At 49.6% G+C, this 23734-nt stretch overlaps 1 protein-coding gene and 1 pseudogene across 3 annotated transcripts in view; both read left to right on the top strand.

The window, feature by feature from the left end:
- Cyth1 (cytohesin 1) overlaps positions 1–18521 on the top strand; it is an 80244-nt gene extending 61723 nt beyond the window's left edge. For 2 of the 3 annotated variants that reach the window (XM_021640058.2, XM_021640048.2), the window contains exons 10-13: positions 4897–4973; positions 11501–11572; positions 13255–13409; positions 16619–18521. In XM_021640058.2, coding sequence (XP_021495733.1) covers positions 4897–4973; positions 11501–11572; positions 13255–13409; positions 16619–16697 — 383 coding nt within the window. In that variant the 3' untranslated portion in view covers positions 16698–18521. Of the gene's footprint in view, positions 1–4894; positions 4974–11500; positions 11573–13254; positions 13410–16618 lie in introns of all 3 variants that reach the window. The other variant, XM_021640066.2, reaches the window with a different exon arrangement.
- Positions 1079–1173, top strand: LOC132655531 (U6 spliceosomal RNA; annotated as a pseudogene).
- Positions 18522–23734: the final 5213 nt, after the last annotated feature.

Raw genomic sequence — 23734 nt, forward strand, 5'->3', positions numbered from 1 at the left:
GGACACAGAGTCTGTCCTTATACACATTGTTCACATGTATCTGGGCCCTATATGTCCACTCCCAAATAGATAGATGACCATATTCTGACCATATTCTTTGAGGCACTTTCCAGGGACCTGGTCCATCCCCGTCTCTGCCCCCCTTACTCTTGGGAGGCTGACCAGCCATATCCATCTCTTTACTTCCCATCCCAGATTTATCCCTGGCACTCCTGCCCACCCAGTGCATCATCACTTCCCTCTGCATCTGGCTCCCACAGGCAGTGTGCATGGCAAACCTAGAGCCCTTGGCTGCAGCGCAATCCACGGCACTCTTCCTCATGCTCTGGCAGTGGGCCCCTTTCCAGTCCCAATCAGCCACATTGATGATTGTGTCATTCAGAAAGGCCGCAGGTGCATTTCTTGTCCTTCTGCCAGAAGTGAGCCTGCATGGTTAAGATTTATGGTCATGCCTTGCCAGGAAGGTGACAGAGTAACCAAACAGAGAAAAAAAAAATGGGTTCTCATGCACATTTATGTCTACCTGTGATTGCTTTACTGATTCTCAGACAGAGAAAGGTCGATAGAGAGCATGCTCCAGTTTCCTTCTACCTTGGCCTTGATGCTCTGAATCCCATATCAGTAGGGCAGACGCCATTAGGGCCACTCCTCTTTCATCTGTGCTACTTGCCCTGTGATCAGTGGTCATCTCACTCTTGGCCATTACTGACAGCATCCAGTAGATCTAAGATGACACACCCTCTGTGGTTAACTTGTCCAGAAAGCTTAGGCTTGACATTTCCTTTCAAAGGCCCAAAGCCTGTGTTTATACATGACGGTGCATAAATTCCCTTCAAGCACCGCTTCACTGATTAGAGCCTTGCAGGGTCTGGACGTGGCCGTAAGTCAGTAATCTCTAAGCAGAAGGTCTGAAGAAAAGGCTCTGAAACGTTTAACCCACAGGCGACCTTCTGCTCCACATTCTTCTTGCCCAGCAGAGAGAGTGAAGGGGAAATGTGCTGGAAATTTCAAAAGTGTGTTTAAGTGTAGATTTACTTCCCCCTCCAGGGAAATTTGTTTCCATGTGAATGCTAAGTGTTAGCTTTGACAGCTGAGATACTAAAATTAGAACAGAGATTATCTTGGTTCTTGTACCAGGATGACATGCAAATTCATGAGGCATCCTATATTTTTTAAAAATCAAAAATTTAAGCTGAGTGCAATGGTGCACACCTGTAGTCCCAGACACTTAGGAGACAGAGCAGGAGACTCCCTAGAGCCAAGAAATTGGGGCCAGCTTGTTGGTAGAGCAAGGCCTCATCCCAGAAAATAAAGGTTTGACAGTATGCGACTCATTCATTGTGGGGCCATTGCTTCACTTTTTCTAACCTCCTAGACTCTTGGTAAGGTGTTTCCATTGTGGCACACTGAGGTTCAGTCCTGTGTGTCTGTGTGCTGCACAGGGTAGGGCTTTGTGCCATCTGTAGTTGTCTGTATATGTCCCTGTATGCAGAGAGCCATAAGCATGTGTGTTCTTGTGTACACACATACATGTATCTGTGGGTGTACGTGTGTGCATACGTGTGTGCATCCTTGCACACATTTCCAAAAGTGATGGGTGTCTTAAAAAGGACATTTACTTTCACAAAAGTGCACACCCCCCTCTTAGCTCTGGATTGTGAAGAGTCTGGCAAACACTGGCCTTACAAAAATGGATTTGCAGCACTGTTAGGCCAGATGTGGGTAATGCCTCCAGTCTTGCCGTACACGTGGTGGTCCCTTACTCATCAGTGTTTTCAGGTCTGCCTCCCTCTCCAGGCATACATAAATATGACTGGTACGCTGCACTTTAAGATTAAGGAATCGGGTTTGATTTCTTTGTTTTAATTTTCTTTTCTCCCTCATTTATATGTTTCCATGATTTTGGCTCTCCTTTTCCTTGCCCCAAACTCCAGGAGGTATGTAACCCTGCAACCTGCTCGCTCACTCTGCCCAGGCCACTGTCATTGCTGCAGCGTTTTTTTAATTTTGTTATTTTTGGTTATTTTGTTTTTTAATTGCTGGTAGTAGTGTTAATGCTGCTTCTAACTTACTGTACAGTCCCTAGGGAACTGGCCAGGATAGGGGTTTGGGCAGTGTTCACATTTCCTCTTGGTGGAGGAGAAAGGAGTACTGCAGCTGCCAGGTCAGAGGTCAAGGAGAACTGCAAGTAGCCATGCAGTCCTAGCCCAGAGCTAGCCAAAGAAGGCAGAGAAGCACTGGCTACAAGCTCATGGGAATTGTTGAATTCAAATTGACATCCATGCATCAACCTGATCAAAAGCAATTTCTGAAGTGAGGAAGCAAAGAAGAGGGTGATACCTTGTAACTGCCCAAAGCCATATGCTTCTGACACCATGGCTGACAAAGAAGTTAGAATACGATTAAAGAGATGACACTTGGGGCATTTGCCTTTCCATGAAAAAGAGAAGTGTTGTCTTCTAAACTCACAAGTGGAAAATTTAAAACCTCAAACCCAGAAACCCCTACCTGCAGTCCTTGGATTCCATTTCTTGGGTAACAGGGCAAGCCTCACAGCCTGGATCCTCTGTCTATGTTTCTTCTGGTGCAAACCCTCCTGTTTCAAAGATTCAACCTTAAAACCCAAATTGGCCTCTTAGTTCTCTGGTTGCCAATATGGGGAACCATTTGGAGGAACCAGAGTGCTCCTCGGCCTGTGCGTGAGCATGGCTGGAGCAGAGCCGCCTTAAGAGAACAGACACAGGCATTCCTTCAGTGCCAGGCCAGGGGCCAGACTGCTGCGGCAGTGCCAGCTGTTCTGTCTAAGGGAGGCATGAGAGGCCCTGCATGGGGGTGGGGGTGGGGGTCCTGTGAGTTCCACAGGGACTGTCCTAGGCGCACATCGATCTGTCTGCTTGTCCCATGTCTGTTTTTCTTTCCACGTGGAATTGTTCTCCGTGGGCCCACAGCAATGCTTTCTGGTAGAGGGCTCTGTGGGGCAGCCAACTGTCCAGGGGACATAATGAAGCTTTTCCCAGACAGATCTTCCCAGCTTTGCTTTTCTTCCTTGATTTCCTGCCATCTTGTTTCTTTTGGTATCTAACTCACTCTCTCCATCATTTTCTAAATCCCACTATCACCTGGGGTAGTCCTGTGACAGAGCGCATGGGAGGTCAGCATGGGTTGACCATCCTTGTGTACCAAGCCCTGTGTGGAAAGTGGGTTCCCTAAGAGGCTGGAGGCTAGATGCTCTCAAACTCAGAGATGGGAAAGGGTCTGCTCTAAGACCAGCTGCCTTCAGTTTTGAACACATTCCTTGTCTTCCCTCTCATTTTTCCTAATTCTTCCTAGTTCTCCCTGTCATCATCATACATGTCTATTACTCCTACATCTTTCTCATTCATGCCACTTAACCTTGGGGTGCTTCCATGAAACTTACAGACCACCGTGAGGGAGAGTGCCTCACTACTGTACCACACAGGAGGGGTGGTGGTTGGCACATGATTACTTGTGGCACACCCCACCTGGGAACCTAGTTCTCAGTCACTTAGAATCACGTATTTAAGGATGACTGCTTACATGTATTTTTCCACGCCTCCAGCTCAGACATGCAGGCAGAGCTGTGAAATAGCCCAGAGAAGTCTAGGCTCTGGCCTGTTCTGCTGGGCCTCCCATTTCAGGGACGAGGCAGCAGGCAGACACTGGCATTGGAAACAGTCACTGTAACATGACCCTGCTCTGCATGTCTGTTAGCAATAGGGCAGGGGAGAAGGTTTGGCAGGTCCCTCACTTCCCTGCCCTCTGTGGAGACTAGAGAAGTGGTACTCTCCATAGTTGGGCTCTAGCAAAGGGCAAGTGCTAAGGATCAGGGGCAGAGTGTGCTTATGCAATGCCATGTGTGTATCATCATGGGAAGGCCCTGGGTAATTCTGAGTGGTTCGTGTCAAGACAGTGTTTCCCTGACCCGAGGTAAGTGGGGGAAAGTGGGGATCCTGAGCATGATGCAAGCGAGGATGTAGCTTCCCTCAAAGTGGGCACAGTTGAGCACACCCACCCACCCCTAACCCCGTACCAATGCGGGATAGCTTCATGGACCCTGCGCTTTGCTACTGAAATCTTATTACCATTGAAGAGAACTGAGGAAGGCTGGAGCAGCTGCTAATCACCACCTCCTAGCTGTTGGGGCTGTCTCTTCTAGTAACTTAGATTTAAGGAGTCACATGCGTCCACCTGAGCCATGAGCCCAGGTGGACAAGCCAGTCCTTTCCTGGTGAAGGAATCCTGCTTTGATTCGCACCCAGAGCTCTGGGGACATGACTTTCAGGACACTAACTGAGGGGGCTAAAGCCAGTATGGAACTTCACTACATGTAGCTGGGGGAGGGGAAGCTATGGGTTTGGTTGTAAGGGGCTCACAGTACCTCACTTTCTGTATCTTCTCTCCTGTCACTTCCATGGAACCCCTGAGGTGCCCATGCCACCTGCATCAGGATGCTGGCCCCTCCCTTCCTCCTTTCTTTGCCTGTCTCTATCACACAGGCTGTGGCTGGCTTCTCCAGCCTAAGGTACACTTGCATTGCACCATCATCGCCCTGGGTCTTCCTCCCTAGCCCATGCTCTCATCTTGCTGTCCAGGACATCTCAGGGTGTCACCTGGACACGCTTGCTCTGCTTGTACCATAGACTTTCACTCTGTGAAAGATGCTTCTGTCTTGGCTGTGTCTTGTCACTGATGTAATTTTTGCCATGGTCTAAATGTTCTCCTGATACCCTGCCCCACCCCACCCACTTCCTGGGAAGAGAGCTGTGTGTGTGTGCGTGTGTGTGTGTGTGTGTGTGTGTGTGTGTGTGTGTGTGTGTGTGTAGCATGCACCTGCCTGGGTGTCTCTTGTCAAAAGCATCTCCTTTTTGCTCTCAGGTGGCAGGGTGAAGACCTGGAAGAGGCGCTGGTTCATTCTGACTGACAACTGCCTTTACTACTTTGAATACACCACGGTGAGCATCTGCTGGTCCGCCGGGGGGAGGCCAGACCAGTCCTCTGCTTCCCAACACTCCAGCCGAGCACAGCTAGAGGAGACCCTGGGGAGATGGTCAGAGCTGCCCTTCTACTTCCATGGGGGCAGGGAGGAGCTAAATCTCAGAGTAGAACACCCTCACAAGGATGTGGAGGGGCTGGCCAGGAGGGTGGCCCAGAGCCAGCCCCCAGTTCTAGACACGACAGGAGGCACAAGTCTTAGAACAAGTCTGTGAACAGTGTTGGGGGCTTGTTGGGAACTAGGCTGGAAACATGGAATTTGGGTCATTTGCTAAGAACCTAGTGAAAGGGATAAGAGTTGTGACTTGGTGAACTCAGATTTTCTATGGTCTCAGAAATGCTGAAGGATTTGATTCAGAAGAAATAGTTCAGTGGTAAGAAATAGAGGAAAAGGAGCAAAACAAAAGGGGAAGGAACGGTTCACTTGAGAGAATCTGGAGGTTTGGGAAACTGACATTTCCTTACACCATGGAAGTTCTGTTGGTGTCTGTTCACTGGGACAAGACTTCCCTGTAGGAGTGCGTCACATACAGGTGCCCTTTGTTGTCATGGGGTAAAGAGTACACAGTAAAACTCCTCTGGACGTCCTGTGGGAGAGCACCCAGAAAGCAACAAGCTGTTGGTGCTCAGACCATGACCTCCACTGGTGGCATGGTGCGGCAGTGTTCCTGCAAGCAGAGGCAGTTCTTCTCACATTCGGGTTAGACTTAGGTCTCCAACTAGGTCAGTAGAGGTAATTTAGCTGGATCTTTAATGAGCAAGTTATTGATCCCACTGAGAAAAAGGGTCGAAGCCTCCTCTGTGGTAGAGGTGGAACAAAATGGTGTTTAATAACAATTTAAAAAAATCAACAGGAGGATTACCACAAGTTTGAGGCCACCTTGATCCACATAGTGAGTTCCAGGCTAGTTTCGTCGAGTTACAAGTTCAGTTCAGTGATTCATGCTGAGGACATGATGGGAAGCTGTTCTCAAGGCGTTGCTCCTTAGGGCCCCACTCATGGCACCCAAGTTCTGCAACTAGCTTTGCTTTTTTGTACTTAAAGCCTTTTCAAACACCAGAGCAGTACTTTAAATACATAAAAAACTGTAAGAAAGCATCTCTCTGTTTCGTTCCCAGAGTGTTATGGACAGAAGGCTCAATAGTTTCCTTCCGGGGCTCCCCACCCTTCCAAGCCCTTCCTTGATGTGGCTTTATAGTGTCTAGAGTTTTCCTAGCACAGGCTTTCACACAACCCTAGTGAAACTGAGTGTTTGGGGCTGAGGACAGCCAGACCAGGAAACGGCACAGCTGGTTTGGTCATGTGCCATCTGGCAGTGGGAAGAAAAGAACAGCTGGAGTTGCAGAGTGCCTGCAGCCTGGGCATGAGATCAGCCCACTCCACCCTTTGGCCTGGAGGAAGACGCAGGCTGATGCAAGTAGAAGCAGAGTGGTGAGAGGAAAGAAAGTCTGCTTCACACGAGCTCCCTCCAGTTCCCTGAGGACACTATGGAAAGCACAGACTGTCAAACACCAGCCCTCAGAGACTCCAGGAAGATAGCATGGAGTCACTTGAATAGGGACCAGAGTGATCGAGGCAGAACAGGACTTCAGCTCATGAGAGCCAAAGCTGTGTGTTTCTGAATCACTATAGGGTTGTGGTGTTGTTGCTCATTCTTCAGCAATTCTGTGTAAACTTTAAGGGGTAAGGCGCATTAACTAATGATGTCCTCACTTCCTGCAGGGAGAGCAAATGCCATAAAGTTAGGTGCTAGGGACAGGAGATAATTTCAGTGCCAGTGACTTCTACAAAGTCAAATTTTCGATGTATTGGTTGGATTCTTCCCAGGATGTAGAGGGTTGGGGGGTGCAAGTAGGAGAGCTGGATGCTGACCTCCTTCACTTAAACCTGAAACACAAGTGCTGAGCTCAGCAGGCCAAGAATGCTGACAGAAGGTGCAGTGCTGAAGTGTACAGGTGGGAGAGCTGCAGCATCAGACACTGAGCTGGGGCACTAAAGCAAGACTCCCAAAGTGTGGGCCTTGTGCTGAGGCTGCTGCCAGCCACACTGCAAAGCAGGGCCAGTGCTGAAGTGCTCTTAAACGTAGAACTCACAGCGTTCCCAGGTACAAATGGATGCTTGAAGAGACCTGGAACTCAGACATACTTACCTGATGCTAAGGCAGCCGGAGCACGGAAGCAGTGTGGACACACAGGGTCGACACTGAACTGTGCCAACACTGGGACCCTGTGTCTGTGGCACAGGCTGGGGCATTAGAAACCTGGAAAGTATCAAATGAAGTTAGTGATGACAGGTTAGTGAGGACAGTTACTTCGTAAGCAGTAGGAAGAATACTTCATTTCAAACTGTCAAAGCTGAATCACATGACACCTTTAAAAACAGAGTGACTAAACACCTAGCAGTTTTTATAAAGCTGCTCCAAGAATGGTCTTTGTGGCAAGAAAATATTTACCTTGAAATTCTGTATTTTTCCAATTCTGCTTCAATTTTTTTCCCTTTTTAAAAGATTTTTATTTATTTATTTTTGTTTGTTTGTTGAGACAGGGTTTCTCTGTGTAGCCCTGGTTGTCCTGGAACTTGCTGTTTAGACCAGGCTGGCCTCAAACTCAGAGATCTGCCTGCCGCTGTTTCTCCTGTGCTGGGATTAAAGGCGTGCACCACCACACCCAGCTTTGATTTTTTTTTTTTCTTAATAGCACATCTTTTATGAAAATACTATGTGAAATAGCCTGTCCTCACAGACCTGTTTCTTTCTCTCCAACGCATTAGCCCTCAGCCTCTTGCCCATGTGGTCATCATTAGTGATCTCTCATTTGGAATGTTTTTAAACTTTCCTTTATTCATTTTTGCAGTATTTTAAGTTTCTTTTTTATAATGAGCAGGTCATATTTTTGCAACAATAGCAGTACTTGCTCTAAGAAATCATATAGGCCAAAGCCATCAGTGCTGGTTATATCTGTCCTTGTGGGAAACGCCAATTATTTGTGGTAAGGTGTGCCAGAGTCTACCTAAATTGGTGTAGAATCCTTTGCTTATTTTACTTTTGGTGCTTGGGATGTGACCCAGGTCCTCCTGCTGAGCTGTTCTTTGAGCCACTGGACATCCACATGCCACAGAATGAAAGTCCTCCACAGGGACCCCATTTCATATTTTGGACTTGACATTGTTAGCCAGGAACATACTCTCAATGTTGGGATCCAGGATTCTTAGTGCTCTCCAGCTTCTGTGGCATGCACAGAGGTGAGCGTGCTGGCTTGCCTCCGCCACTGTCAGCCTGCAGAACAAATTCGGGGAAGTTAGCAGAGGCCCAGTGGTCTCCCTGGCTGGTCCCAGGGCCTCCTGAGCTGGTTCTCACTCCTGCTCAGAAGATGGTATAAACCCTTTGGTTATAGCCACACACTCAGAGCACGGATCATGTGCCATACACATGTAGCTCACTCCCTCAGACCCCTGCAGTCTAAGAGATTAAAGAAGCCACAGCTTCCTAAGGGTCTGCATCAGGATGGCTTGACTCAGCCCACTCAACATCACACCACTTAAGAGTTCAGGCATTGTGAGGCCTGGAGATGACAGTAGAGAGGACAGAAAGAGGAGCGGGGAAGTGGGCTGGCTGGGAACTGTTGAGGAAACCCAGTGGTCACTCTCCCAGTAGCAGTCTAGAGACTTCTCCTGTAGATAGGGGAATACCGTGAGTCTCTGGACCAAGGGATCCGCTTAGCACCGCTAAGGCTAGGGTATTGTATGTGCGTAGGAGGGCTAGGGAGACTGTGGGTGAATGTGCTATCTTCCCTCCTGTAACTGCCATTGTGAGTGACTGATGCCCCTGAAGAGGGCTGTAAGGGTCTCAGGCAGGCTCTGTGGTTAGCCCTGTGAGAGGAACCTCCTGAGAAGAACCTGCAGTCCACAGCTTACTCTTATTCTGCTTAGTCCACTGTAGTGACAATTTAGGAATTTTGGTTTCTTTAAACAACACAGAAATATTATAAGAATATGTTTTTGTTTTAATCCCAGGTGTGGGGATCTGGGGCAGCTTCAGACTGTCTGCAGCAGCTGACTGTGGTTTGCTCTAGCAGAGGCATGGTTTTGCCAGCTGCAAATAGTTTCTGCAGTGATGTGATGTTTGGAATTCTGGGAACTTTTCAGAGGGTTTATAAATGCTAGTGCCCCAAGAGGCAAGGTTGGTAGTTCCAAGGGGTTGGTTACAGCGCTCAAAGAGGAAAGGAATTCAATTCAGGGATCTCTCTCTCTCTCTCCCTCCTAGATCCTTCTCTCTCTAGTGATAGAGGTGAAACTGGGGGAGGGAGGATAATGGGAAAAAGAAGAACCTAAAAAGTAGCAAAGAATAGCTGCAAGCAAAGAAGAAAGAAATTAGATACAGGGGTTTCTCTCCCCGTCCCTGATCCTTCTTTCTCTCCTATCTAGTAATGGGATGAAACCGGCAAAGGGGGGGGGGGATAAAGAGTGGGAAAAAGAAGAACTCACAAAGTAGCAAAAGATCAGCTACAGTCCACCACTCTCCAGTGACACAAATGGTAGGCTCAGATGGCTAAGAGGGCTTCTGACTGAGAGCAGGAGGAGACCAAAGCAGGTGGGAGGAATGCCATGTGGGGAGCTTGCTACTATTCTCCTAGAGATGCCCATGGCAGCTGGGAGCCAGGAACAGGGACACAGTGAGACCAAGTACAGACATGCTCTGGAAAATGAAACACGTCAGTCATCAGTGCAGAAGGCTGGAAGGAAACATAAAGGTTTCCTAGAACGAGTACAAGGACACAGGAAATGATACTGGAGACAAGAGCTAGCCCAAGAGGTCCCATGTGACCCAGAGAGGATGGCAGCATTGAGAAGGTAACTTCAAATCGTCCCCAAGTGGAGAATGTGCTTCTAGGCTTAAATAGATGGTCACCAAATCCATGTCCTTACTGAGTCTCTGTACCTAGAGGACAAAGAGAAAAGCTTCAGGCAACAGAAAAACTTAGTACAGCCTAGCCCCAAGAACTGAAGGAGGTCCATGTGTTACAGTCTGGAGGATGCTCTCTACCCACACTGCTAGATCCAGCCAAGCCCTCAGGTGAAAACCTTCCCAAACAGGGAGATTTTAACAGGGTTCTCTGCCTTTCATACCCTTCCTTAGAATGCTGGTGGAAGACGAACCCTGTCGAATGACAGTTTTCCCCAGCAAAATGGGGAAAATCTTCTCTGTGGGAAGTGGACTCAGGCACTGGAATAGTGGACAGCTGCAAACTCCGGGACATGTCACCAAGCCTGGAGGCCACCTGGCTGTGGGAGGGATGTTACCACAGAGTTAAGATTAGGGGACTACTCAATGTGAATTAGCCCGAGAAAGGAGACTTTGACAAAACGAAGCACATGCAATTGATTTTGGTACCATTTTGATGGAAAAATAAGCACACACACTGCCCAATTAGATGATTTTTGAGTTGAGGGAAAGAGAGCAAAGGTGGAATAGGTTCCCTGGTGCAGACTAGCTGCTGTGTGGCACAGCCTGAGGAGCAGAGTGGTGCTGACAAGAGGCCAGCATACCTTAGCTCAGGCAAGAGGAGCTTATTCCCTGTAGGTGAACCTCAGATAGTGTGACCTAAACTCAGTACTAAACAGTTGGCAAGAGGAGGATAACTGTTCCCACAGAATTTGGGGAAATATCTAAAAGACATACCTGTTTGTTTTTATACAGTTATAGAACTGGGTTTGTTTGGTTAGTTGGTGGGTTATTTGTTTGTTATTGAACATTGTACAGGTGTAACTCTGATTAGTATGTTTGAAAAGCAACAGGGCTTGACCAAGGTTAGCTAGCTGGTAGGATAGAAATATGTCCATGGTAAGGGCCTTGGCTGGTGAGATAGACAGTACCTGAGAGTGCCAGTTGAGATGGAGGGAGGTGTCAAGGTCTGTCCAGACCTGGGTTCAGGCACCTCTGTGGATCTTGGAGCAGCTGTCCAAAAGACAGTGTTACCCTAATAATAATACACTAATAATGATGATGATGACACATCAAATATCAAATTCAGGTGATATGCAGTGAGCAGGAGGAAATTTGACACTCAGTTGGAGCCCCTTCATCAGACGCGGGCAGGGGTGCCTAGACCTAGGTTGGGAAAGGCTTCCAAGAGTTAGTGGAACAGAACCAAGGCTAGGAAAAGGGAAAGGAACACCAGACAAAGACATGGAGGAGGGGAGGCTCTTTCTTAGGTAGCTGTTTTCCAGCTTGAGGCCTCATGGGTCATTGACTGTCAGGTACACTTTGATGACACCTGCTGAGCCCCTGGCCTTTTTATCGGCAAAAGGCTTTGAATTTTCCCAGCCATGCTACACTCTCCTGACCCCGGACCTATTGTACAACCCAAATGAGGTCTGGAGCTAATCTGGGAGCTTTATGCCTGAGAGGGAGGAGTCAGAACGGGCTGAGGGAGGAAGAACAGGGGTTTCCTCAATGGGGAGTCAAGTCTCTCTGCTGCCCCTGCCCAGGATAAAGAGCCCCGTGGGATCATCCCCCTGGAGAATCTGAGTATCCGAGAGGTGGAAGACTCCAAAAAGCCGGTGAGTATCCCTGCTACTGTGCCCAGGGCCAGCAGGGATGGCGATAACCCACCCTGAATAGAGGGGCCTAAGACAGACCCGAGAGCCTGAAAAACAAAGCCCTGTTGTTACCTCCCACTGTTTTGCTTATCCTCAGTTTTCAAGTGAAAGAGAAGACAGGTAGCCTGATAGTTCTGTCTGCTGCAGTGGCGCTCACTGACTTTGAGACTGCCTCTCCTGACAGCTCAGCCAGCTGTGACATCGCAGCTTGCTGCTGATCTGTTAATTCTGGAGCACTATCTGGCTTGGGGGCAACTGAGCCACAGCCGTAGACATGCTCCTGTCTGTCAGGAGTGGAGCCGGATGGCTCCAGGCCAGCATCTTAGCCAGCACGGTTGACACCCTGCAGTGGCCTCTTCTGAGCTACTTTCTCCATAGGAAAAATTGTGTACATGTGCCCATTTGCACAGGTGCATGTGTGTGTGTGCAATGTGTGTTCACTTATGCCCGTAAGGTCAACCTTAGGTGTCATTCCTCAGGAGCTGTCCACCTTGTTTCCTGAGACAGGGTGTCAAGCTGGCTAGGTGGGCTGGTGGGGAAAGTGTGACACAAATTCTGGCACAAGAACCAGAGTGCGGATCATGTGTGTCTGTAATCCCAGTGCTCGTACAGTGAGGAGCTGGAGAAAGGAGGATTTCCCGAAGCCATGGGTTTGCTCACTGAGTGTGTGCAGGGAAAAACAACAAGGAGACCCTGTCTCAGACAAGGCACAAGACAAGGTTTCCACCGGAGGCCGTCCTCTGAGGTCCATGCCCACACGTGTACTCACACTTACACACACACACATGAATATTTGTTTTGAGACTGCATGGCCCTGGCTAACCTACAGTTCTCTGTAGACAAGGCTGGCCTCAAACTCAGAGATTTGCTTGCCCCTGCCTCCTTGAGTGCTAGGTTTAAAGGTGTGCACCACCATGCCTTGCTTTTTCTCTTTGCTTCTTTTTCTTCTTTTTAATGAATTCTTAAAAAAAGAGAGTCCCTGTACTCCGTGCGCCAGAGTGCCTGGAGTACATGACACCAAGCATGAAGAGAGCCTGCTTGACCTCTGGCCTCTACATTTATCCTGCATATGTTTGCCCACATTTACACATATGCACACAATGAGAAAGACACACACAGACGAAGAACAAGGTGTTTTATTGGAAGCTGGGGTTTGCCTGTTGGCCTAGGCTAGCCAGCCCTAGAGTCCCAGTGATCTGCTAGTTTCTACCTCCCGTTGTTGACACTTCAAGTGCATATGTGTGCCAGCACACTGGGATTTTTGTTTGTTTTTGGTTTTCAAGACAGGGTTTCTCTATGTGGCCGTGGCTGTCCTGGACCTAGCTTTGTAGACCAGCTGGCCTTGAACTCAGGGATACACCTGCCTCTGCCTCTCGAGTGCTGAGACTAACGGTGTATGTCACCACTCTGGGTCCACACCTGGCTTTTTAAATGCAGGATCAAACTCAGGTCCTCATCCTTCTTTAGCAAGTATTTGCCAACTGACTTATGTCTTCCACCCTAAGAAAACACATTTTCTGAAGGTATTCTCTGATAAACGTTCCTTGAAAGTAAGAGTAAAGAGTGTTTGGGAAAATAAATAACATTTTCTTTGGTCAGCAGCTTCCTAAAACCTGACTGTCACCTTCTCATTTTCTTCCCAGAACTGTTTTGAACTTTATATCCCTGACAATAAAGACCAAGTGATTAAGGCCTGTAAGACGGAGGCTGACGGCCGCGTGGTGGAGGGGAACCACACTGTGTACCGCATCTCGGCGCCCACTCCTGAGGAGAAGGACGAGTGGATGAAGTGCATCAAGTAGGTGCTTCCTCGCTCAGGATGGCTGGTCACGGCTCCTCTCCTTGCAGCCCCGTCCTCCCAGCTCTGCCGGTGTGCAGGGAGGTTCCCAGCTTGCTTCCCAGCAGGCCTTTGGATTCCTGTGTCTCAGAGCATTAGTAGGCTGTGCCTTCAGCTAGGCACCCAGAGTAGGGACAAGTGGCACCTCCCTGCACTGTGAGGGGGCCACATCTCTTCCTGGGCCAGCTTAGTGTGAATAGCACTTGGCTTTAGTCAACCTTTTCATCCAGTGAGACCATTCTCTTCATTATAGATACAGAAACTAAGGACCAGGGGGGCTGGAGAGATGGCTCAGAGGTTAAGAACACTCTTTGTTCTTCCAAAGGTCCTGAGTTCGATTCCCAGCAACCACATGATGGTTCCTAACCATCTATAGTAAGATCTGGTGTGCAGGCAGAATGTTGTATAAATAATAAATAAATCTTTAAAAAAAAAAAAAAAGAAACTAAGGACCATAGGTTATGAGTATTGTAGCAGGTCACAGAGCAGTGATGCAAGGTCATGAGGCAGAGCCCCAGCCCTTCACTGAATGAAGGGAGATTCTTGAAGTCCCACAGTTGTGAGCTTTACTTCACGAACAGGGACTTTCCAGTGTGGCATGTGACTGGAAATAGGCTCTGCAAAGCTCATTGACACCGTTATCAGCGTGTTCCCTAGGAGTCACATGAAGCCCGGCTCTTGGGAATCCTTCTTCTTGCCCCAGGAAAACAACCACTGAACACTCTGACTCCCCCACTCTCTCGGCAATGATTTCTTCCAGTAATGGATCCTCAGACATAGTCCTGAGCACTTTGGCCATCAGGAGATATCTTCCTTAGAAAGCTTTCCTTGTCACCTGGGCCTCAGTGACCTGGAGAGTGAGGAAGACATGCCTTCAGGTCCCAGGCTACCTCTGTGTCCTCAGACAAAACATGGCTTCTGCCCAGCTACAACCCTTGCTCAGGACCTGCTCATTGTCTACTGTAGTGTTGAGTACTTCCAGCCAGTGCAGTGCTTTAGATTAGACAGAGGATCAGTAAATGGCCGAAGATTGTGACAGTGTGCTGCTGGGGAAGGGTTGGTGAAGATGCTTGTCAAAGTTCCTAGAGAAAGGAGCAGATGGGTGGGGCTGGGACCCTGTCAGCAGTGGAGTCTTCGGGGAGTATTGCCTGCCTCTTCTCTGTGATTCTGGACTTAGAGGGCTGCTCTGAGGACCTTGGTAGAGCGCTGAGGCCAAGACTCGCTGCCCTGACTTAGGTATTCTCCCCAAGTGACAGCCGTTCTGTCCACAGGTGGGCCAGGCTACAAGTTGCACATGAGGAGGCCCAAAACAGCCTGTCCTCTGAGCATGGCTATGTGTCTGGGAGTGACCAGAGGCCAGGGAACGGAGAGCACAGTGCGTGTCCTGTGCTCTTCATGTCAGCTGTCAGAAGTTCATTCTGCGTGGGTTAGCATGGGAGCTGGGACTGTCCTCTCAGTCCAGGAGCTGTCTGTCTGACCCTGACTCAGTGTTTGCCCTGAGTCATACCACATTCTGCCTGGCCTCAGGCTGGCCTGGGTGGGCCACCACTTTCCCACATTGAACACACACTGCTTCTGTCGTGGAATATGTTTCAGAAGGGGCTCCTTCCCTCAGTGCTCTTTCGAAAGAATTTTTGACTGCTTTTGTACATTTTGACTTTCATATAAGTTTTTGCTGCTGTAGTCAGAAAAATGGAGTATTCTTTAAAGAACTTCTTAGATCCTTGTGGATGCCAGGCCTCCTTCTGGGGCTACCAAGTTCTTGTGACACCCTCCCCAACAAATATTCTTAATGCTTCCCTGGCACTCTGGCTCAGCCTCTGTGGAGGATGTGAAAATGCTGGAAGCCCTGTCCCACAGTCCCTGTGTCCCCAGCCCCAGTAGAGATGGCCAGTGGATCATAAGCCCCACTGCACAGATGAAAGCCTGAGGTACAGCAAAGCTAAGAACATGGACTTGGAGTGGCAGGCTGGGTTCAGCCTGCGTGCTGCCTCAGGAGGATGCTGTGCGCGGCATGGGTGGGAAGCCTTCCTGTGCTCCTGCTGGAGATGAGGAGGGGTAGAACGAGAGCGCAGTGAGGGAAGTAGACTTCCCTGGGGGAAATATATTGTAGAAGGCAGCTCTTTAGTGGTTCCCCGCAGCCTAAGAGAGCTAGTGGCATTGCTTGGGTCCATCTCAACCTGGGTCCAACAGAGTCCAGTCTGCAGGCAGACACTTGGAAAACCAGACTTGCCTGCTGTTAGCCATGGGGAACCTGTGCCTGGCAGGTGAGGAGAGGTGTGATTTCCAGCTCTGAGACTCTAGTAGGCCAAGATCTCAGCACAGCGATGAAGAGGGACTTAAACATGGAACATAGTGTCTGGTGCCAACCCAGTTCTTACCACCATTTCATGGCATATTTTCATCTGGGCACATGGGTACTGCTGTACAGGGCCAAGCAACCTACCAGAGGGGTTAGCCACCCCACACAAGCCAAGGCGGAATCCCCTACACCGTGAAAATGAGAGACCTTCTGACTAGCACTATTCCTTTGGAGGCTGAGCCCTGTGGTGGTGAGTCAGCTCACCACACATGCACACACACACACACACACACACACACACACACACACACACACACACGAGCAGGGAGAGGAGGGAGAAAGCAAGCACTTGCATGTATGTGCTCTGGAGGCTCCAGGTCACTGGTGACCCACTAGAACTAATTATCACACAGATTCTGCTTCCCTAGAACAAGCACCACCACTGCCTGTGCTCGCCCCTCTCCACGCTGGGGAGGCAGCCTGGCTGGTTCCCTGTCATCCACATGGAGCTGGAGTGCATAGTCCCTGTGCAGCCCATGCCAGCCTCTCAAACACCGTGTATGCAGTGACCTGTGGCATCTGTTACAACAGGGCACTCAGGGCCGCAGAGGGCAGTCACCAAATCCCCACCCTTGGGACTCAGCTGAGGGATGTGTAATGGCTGTGCTCTCAAATGTTAAGTAGCATTTGAGAAACCCTACAGTTACTTTGTTACATGTCCCCTCTCTGTCCACCTTGAGCTGCCATGTGGGCAGAGTGGGGGCAGAGTGGGGGTGGGTGTCCTGGTGACAGCTGGCAGCACCGGCTCCTGGGACAGCACAGGCTGGTCTGCCCCTCATGCCTGCTCTCTCCCTTTTCTGTGCTCCAGAGCTGCCATCAGCAGAGACCCTTTCTACGAGATGCTTGCTGCACGGAAAAAGAAGGTTTCCTCCACAAAGAGACACTGAGGGGGCACCAGGGCACGGAGACGCCGCGGCCCTTTCTCCTGCCTCCCCCAGAAGGCACGGTGGAGCCAAGCAGAGGAGAGCAGAGCGCTCTTCTGCCAGTCCCTGCCCACTCCTAGAGACGCGCTTCAGCTTTTGCAGTTTTTTGAGTGGGAGAAGGGCGGGCAGTGAGGGCTGCGGCTGGAGACTGCTGCCGCTACTCGTGGGCTCTGGAGCCGCTCAGAACCGCTGCTAGCAGCAGAGCAGCGCTGTGTTGCGCCTCAGTTCCGCAGGGCTGATGGCAGCACACCGAGTGCTCTTTACCTCGAAGTGTTCCTGGCCAAGGGCCTTCACCTCTGCTCCATAAATGCCTGTGAGGATGTACTCGTATGTACTAAGGAGACAGGAGGAAAGGAAGAGAAGCCACGCACTGTAAAGCTTTATTTTTGTTTTTAACGCAGAAGTGAACGTAGCACTGCACTCGGCCCTCCTGCGCCCTGCTCGTGGAGCTTCCCAGGAAAGGGGCTCTGGGGATGCTGGCACCCCAGGCTGCTGCCTCGTGACTGTGTGGGCAAAAGGGGCAAAAGCAGGGCTGCTGGCAGGGCCCAGCAGACATGGGGAGGCCTTCAGACCCCGGTAGGGCAGCAGGCAGTGTGGGCAGCTCCTGCCCAGTGCCTGTAGGGCAGGGTGAAGGTGGTTAGCTCCTTGCCTGGCCCTCAGTACCCAGGCCCACTGCGCTTTAAAGTGGAAAGTCCGCATTTTCCTAAGAACCAAAACTGTGAGGGGGTCACCCATGGTGCCGGGTGACGACTGTTTCATAGCTGGTTTTTCTTTCTCCTCCCCAAGAGCTCCACTCCTCGTTCTAGAGGAAGGAGCAGGTTTTACCTGATCCCCTTGGGGCCTCAGCCTTTTCTGCCTCAAAAGCCGCCCCAGCTGGACTATTCTGGTGCACTCTGTGGTGTCCTCCAGGAGCAGGGGCCTTGCTCAGCAGGGTGCAGTGTAGTCAGGCAAGGTGAGGTGGCCTTTCTGTCCCCTTGCCCTCTATGGCATGGCATGCCACAGCACATGTATGAGTCAGCCCTGGCCTCCTAACTCAGTGTGAAGGGAGCCATGAAACGCAGCATCTCCTGCCGTTCTCTCAGGGACTCTCAAGGGCAGCTCCTGCTCCTTGGCCAGGGCCAGCATGCCAGTCCAGGCAGAGCAGGTGGCAGGCGGTGTCTTGGCACACTCCTCCACGTGGCCAAGGCCTTGGTGGCAGAATGCTGCCTCCAGGCAGGTGGAGGAGCCATGGGTCCCGCTGGGCTGCGTGAGCTCAGCTCCTCTGATCTCAGAAGGAGGTCAGCATCTCTGGAAATAGCTCTGCAGAGAAGGGTCAGTGTGGGGCAGCACTCTGGCCCCTTCCTATGGATCTGGCATCAAGTGGCTTCAGGTGCTCCATGCTGGAGTGTGTGAAGGTGACTGTAGCGAAGAGGGTCCAGGCTGGAGACCTGAGCTTCCTGGTACAGAACCAGTCAGTGCCAGCCCAGGTTGTGGGGGAGTCGGGCCAGTGCCAGAGCCCCTCCTGCACACCAGTTCTCACAGGTGTGTCCTGGGCAGACCAGCACCTGGCTCAGTATCAGTCTATTTATCAGAGGTGTAAATAATCCATACCTAGTTTTTCTCCTTTTAGATTATTTTGTATTTGTTTAAAAAAAAAAAAGATTTGTCAAAATACAAAGAAATGACTGAAAGTTGTTGACAGGGTTTTTTAAAAATATTATTATTATTCCAATTGTTTTTTGTTTGTTTTTGCCTTGTAAACTAGCTCCAAGGAACTGCAGCAAATAAACTCCAAACCTGCCCAAACCACTCTCATTGTCCGCTCCACTGTGGATGTCGTTTGTGGTTAAGCCTGGGGTTGGGGCTGGTGTGTTCCTGTGCATGGGTATGGGTCCATCCTAAGTGGGGGTAATTAAAACCGCAAGTTGGGAAGGGGCTGTTTTCTGCTGTGGATGGCATAACAACACAAGAATGGCCTTAACCTTTGCCCCTCTGTCTGGGGAAGAAACTCAGCTTCAAGGAAAAGTGACCACAAGAGCCAGCTGTCTGCAGCATGGCACAGCATAGCCCTGCCAGGCAATTGAGCAGGGCCAGGAAACAAAAAGTTGCTGGGTACATGATTAACTGGCTCTGAACCTCTCTGCTTCCTTGCTTCTTTCTCTCTCTTTTTTTTCCATTAAAAAAAAAAATATGTATTTATTTTGAGACAGGATCTCTTGTATCTCAGGCTGGCCTTAAGTGCAGCTGAGAATGACCTTGAACTTCTGATCTTCCTGCCTCCATCTCTAGTACTAGGATTATATTCATAGAGATCTACCTGTGTCTGCCTCCCTAGCACTGGGATTAAAAATATGCACCACCACACCAGGCTGTATCATCTTAATATTAAATCTCACTCTCCAAACATGAGATTTTTGTTTAGGGCTTCTTTGGTGCCTTTCAGTGAGGTTTCATAATTATCAGTATGTCTTACACCTTGCAAACATGAACCATGCCCAGTATATGCAGTGCTGGGGGTTGCTCCCACAGCTTCCTGCATGTAAAATACGCACTCTGCCAGCCTGAAAATCAACTGTTTTCAATGCGTTAGCAATGAACAACACAAGAAAGGAAATGAAGAGAACCGTTTGGGGCTAGAGAGACGGCTCAGTGATTAAGATCACAGGGTCCTCTTTCAGAGGACCTAAGTTAGATCCCCAACACCCACATGGTAGCTTACAACCACCAGTAACCCCAGTCCCAGAGGACCCAACACTCTTTTTTAGCCTTCATGGGCACTGCACATGTGTGGTACACAGACATACATGTAGATAAATTATACACAAAAAATAATAAAAAATAATAATTTCACTTATTACCAGAAAGAATAGAATGCTCAGTGTTTTCAAAGTGTCAGACATACCATTATAAAACATCATTGAAAGGCACCAAAGAAGACCTAGACGAAAATCTTGTTCAGAGAGCAAGATTTAATATTAAGATAATACAGCCAGGTGTGGTGCTCACACCTTTAGTGTCAGCACTAGGGAAGCAGAGGCAGGCGGATCTCTTGTGAGTTCTAGGCCAGCCTGGTCTACAGTGAGTTCCAGGACAGCCAGGGCTACACAGTGAGACCTCATCAAGGAAGGAAGGAAGGAAGGACATCCACAACTTAAAAACACACACACCCCTCACACATACAGGATAATGTTGAAAATGACAGGATACTTCTGTGGCTCAGGTCTCACCCCCTCCAAAACCCAGCTTGAAACCGAGTCACCTGCTGTTGAGCCTTAAAGATGGGCTCAGTGAACGGTGTTTCACGTCTCTATTAGGGTGAGAAGTAAGTGTGCTCCGCCTGCCCTTTCTCTTGTGTTTCCTAACCTGGTCCTAAGGTTTGCTTGAGAAGCATTCCTCCAGAGCTCATGCCCTAGCTTGGTGTCTAGCTATTGTGAAAGGTTCTAGAGACTGAGAGGCGGGACTTTGAGGAAGCAGGTCAGGGAGGACATAGTTTCAGAGACTGTATCTTGTCCTCTCTCCCTGCCTCCCATGTGCCATGAGGCGAGCAGCCTTTGCCATGTGGTCCTGCTGTCATGATGCTTCACCTTACCATATTGGGATCACCAAAGACCCTGTGCCGAAACCTCTGAAGCCCTGAGCCAAGTGAACAGTATCCCTGTTCGTTACAGGTATTCAGGCCATGTCCGGGGAGAGCTAACAGCCTGGTTAATTCCATGCTCAGCGAACAGACCACTTACCTGCCACTTGATCAGGGATGACATTGTAAGAATCAAAGGTGTTGTACCCTTGGTAGCCGAAGATGTGTCCTGACAGACAAGAAGCAGGCACATGCCAGAACTGCCCCAGCAGGGACATTATTCTTATCCCCTTTAATCCAGGACTCTGACTCTCATTCCTTGACATTTGATGACATTTGCTTGTCTCCTCTCGGTTTAAATTTTTGTACATATTTGATCAAGACGAATCTGCTGATGTGTTTCACATGGCTCTTGCTGCATGGCTGCATCCTGTTCATTTAGCATGAAGTCAGTATTAGCAGAACCCCCCGTCTCTATGGTCACCTTAGCTCTGGGCTCTGTCCCTCCATCTCCTCACATTTAACTCTTTCTGCTCCATGAGATGGGCTCAAGCCCTTGGCTGAGATTTTTCCTTGGTCTGAGAGCCAGAGTTGCAGTGTCTTCTGCTGCAGTCGGTCAAAAATGCTCTGTCCCAGAGCTCTTCTCTCCTTAAAGCGGTCGTACCACTCTTCACTGAACTTCTTCCACGCATCCATTCAACGAACACCACCCAGGGTCTGCTGACTAGGAGGCCAACTACTATGTCCAGGACTTCAATCCAAAAGGTTGTTTTCTACTGACAAGAAGGCCTGAGGCCCCTGTGGCAGAAATAGAGCAACCTCAGGAGAGCACAGCAGCTGTGCTGGGGCCCAGGGCAGGAACGGCAAGGCTATACAGTTTAGGGCAGCCATGTTGGGCAAACATGCTTGAGGCTCCCGACTCTTCTCTTCCTGAGCAGCCCAGAGGAGCAGACTGTTGAACAGTGATCACTTTTTTTATTTTTTTATTTTTTAAGTGTTACTCATAGGCAGTGACACAGAGTGGCTTAAGCAGAAGCAACGCTTTCGGAAGGTAGGTGACATGGATGGCTCCCTTTTGCTGTGCTGGCCACAGGAGGTGACATCACTGTTGGGCAGCGTTTTGCTCTGTCTGGAGGCCCTCCAAGGCTCCAGCCTCTCAGCCTCTCAGGCTGTGTATCCCTGCATGGCTTGTTTGCCAGCTTTGAGCCTCTCTCCACAGTACTGTGTATGTGGCCCTGAGCGTGACAGCCACACTCAGTGTTAGAGGCTCTTGGGCCCAGTAGAAGATAAATGCAAAAGCGTACCCATTGGGACCAGCTTTCTCTGAAACTAGCCAATGTGAAAGGATGCCCAGAGGAGGGCCATGGGAGGGCCCAGCTCAGGTCATCTCAGTGTTCATTTGCCCGTCTCATCTATGGTTCTGGTCCTTCTGGTTAGAGGCTGTCTTAGTGAAGAAGGAAAACCAGTGCTTGGAAAATGAGGTTGGTCCTCCCAGCATCCAATGCTTAGCAACCCGGGGCAAAGTGGTGGGCCTTTTAGCCTGATTCTGAGGCTAAGAGCTGTCTCAGGCTGGAGCAGGAATGTGGGGTGCTGGAGTACAGGTAGCAGAGGAGCACCAGCACCCTGTCTCCATCCCAGATCGCTTCATCACATCAGAATGTGGCACAAACCTCTCAGGTATGTATGTGGGAACTTAGCAGGACTCAGGCCAACAGGGCCAGTCATGGGTATGTCATTGTTTATTCTACCGTTCTCTGCATTCTTGATGTGCGAGTGTGTCCACTCAGACTAAAGCTTGGCTCTTTTCGCCTTGTTTGTTTTGTTTGTGTGTGTTTGGCTCTGGTTTTAGTTTGGGTTTTGTTCTTTTAAGACAGGCTCCCTGTGTAGCTCTCACAGGTTCCCTATGCAAACCAGGCTGATCGTGGACTTGAGCAGAGCAATCCTCCTGCCTCTTAAATCCCAAAATCTGGGCTAACAAGCCAGTGCCACTATACCCAGCCTTGGTCCTGTCTGTTGGCTCTTTGCTAATTAAGAATCTCACTTTAAGGAACAAGAGGAGAAACATCTCGGAGTTACCAAATCGGAAGGAAGCCGATTGCTGGAGCTCCTGAGACTGAGCCCTCCCTTGTTGGGAGAGGGGGGAAGAAGAAGGTCAAGGGACTGAGGGAACATCCCTGACAACTAGACACAGTCACACCTGTGGGAAGTGAGGACATGGTGCCTTCCTTCAAGGCTTTCACAGCCAGGTGAGTGAAAGCATAGGTGACAGTGAGAGAGGCAACGGTGTTGACAGAATGCCATCCTGATGCTGTAAGCCTGTACTCCTGAAGTCTGACAGAGTCTGTGAGAGCAGGTGTCCAAAACTCAGCTGCAGTCTTCCAAGGGGTGGATTTACATCCTGGGCTTGATAAGTCAACAGCCACGCCATGCCAGCTATGTTATTAGAAGTCCCAGGGACTCGGCTGGTCATGCCAGTCCTGCCCACTCAAGGCTGCCCTGATGAAATGAACCCACTCATGGAGAGGCTAGCCTTGTCCTCGGTCAGGCCCCTCTTCTACACGCGTGTGTGGCATATGCCCTGGAACTGCCACACCACGGAGTGACACGACCTTGCAAGAGCCATGCTCTGCAGTTCCCTGTGGGTTACCACCTTGTCCCTCCTGCCGTCTCTTCCCTCTGATGCCCTCCCGTGGGGCATCCACCTGGCACACACACGGTATTCTGCTATTGGTGAGACCCTCGGGCCGGCTCGAGAGCTCCGTCCTGGTGAGCACCTTGGGCCAGGGCTCTGCAACAGTGCCCAAATCATTCGTTTGTTTTTATTGCTTTGTTTGTTTTTTGTTTGTGGTGGGCTCTCAGCTTTTGTACCCTTTCCTTTATTAGACAGGGCACAGTGCATAATTGCCTAAACAATGCAAATTGTGAAAAATATCCGTCAGTCTAGCTGACATAGCTAAGCTTCAGTGAGGAAATGTCTTCCAAATGAAGAAAGAATTTTTTAAAATTCACTTTTGTTTTATGTGTATGAGTGTTTTGTCTGCATATATGTGTACCACGTGTTCCTGGTACCCATGGAGACCAGAAGGGTGTTAGATCCCCTGGAACTATAGTTCCAGATGATGATTAGCTGCTATGTGGGTGCTAGGAATTGAACCCAGGTCCTCTGCAAGAGCAGCAAGTACTCTGGGCCATCTTTCCAGCCCCAGAATTTTTCTTTACAAAAGCTACATATGGTGTTGAACATGGGAATTAAATATTACTATGCAAGTGAAACTGACCTAAGGTCAGTATCAGATCCCCCAGAACTGGGGTTACAGATAATTGTGAGCACCTATCATGTGGTGCTGGGAACTGAACCCTGGTCCTCTGGAAAAGCAGCCAGTGCTCTTAGCCACTAAGCCATCTCTCTAGCCTCCCACAATCCTTGCCGTGAGATGAGAGGACG

This window comes from Meriones unguiculatus, chromosome 7 (genome assembly GCF_030254825.1).
Source record: "Meriones unguiculatus strain TT.TT164.6M chromosome 7, Bangor_MerUng_6.1, whole genome shotgun sequence".
NCBI lineage: Eukaryota > Metazoa > Chordata > Mammalia > Rodentia > Muridae > Meriones > Meriones unguiculatus.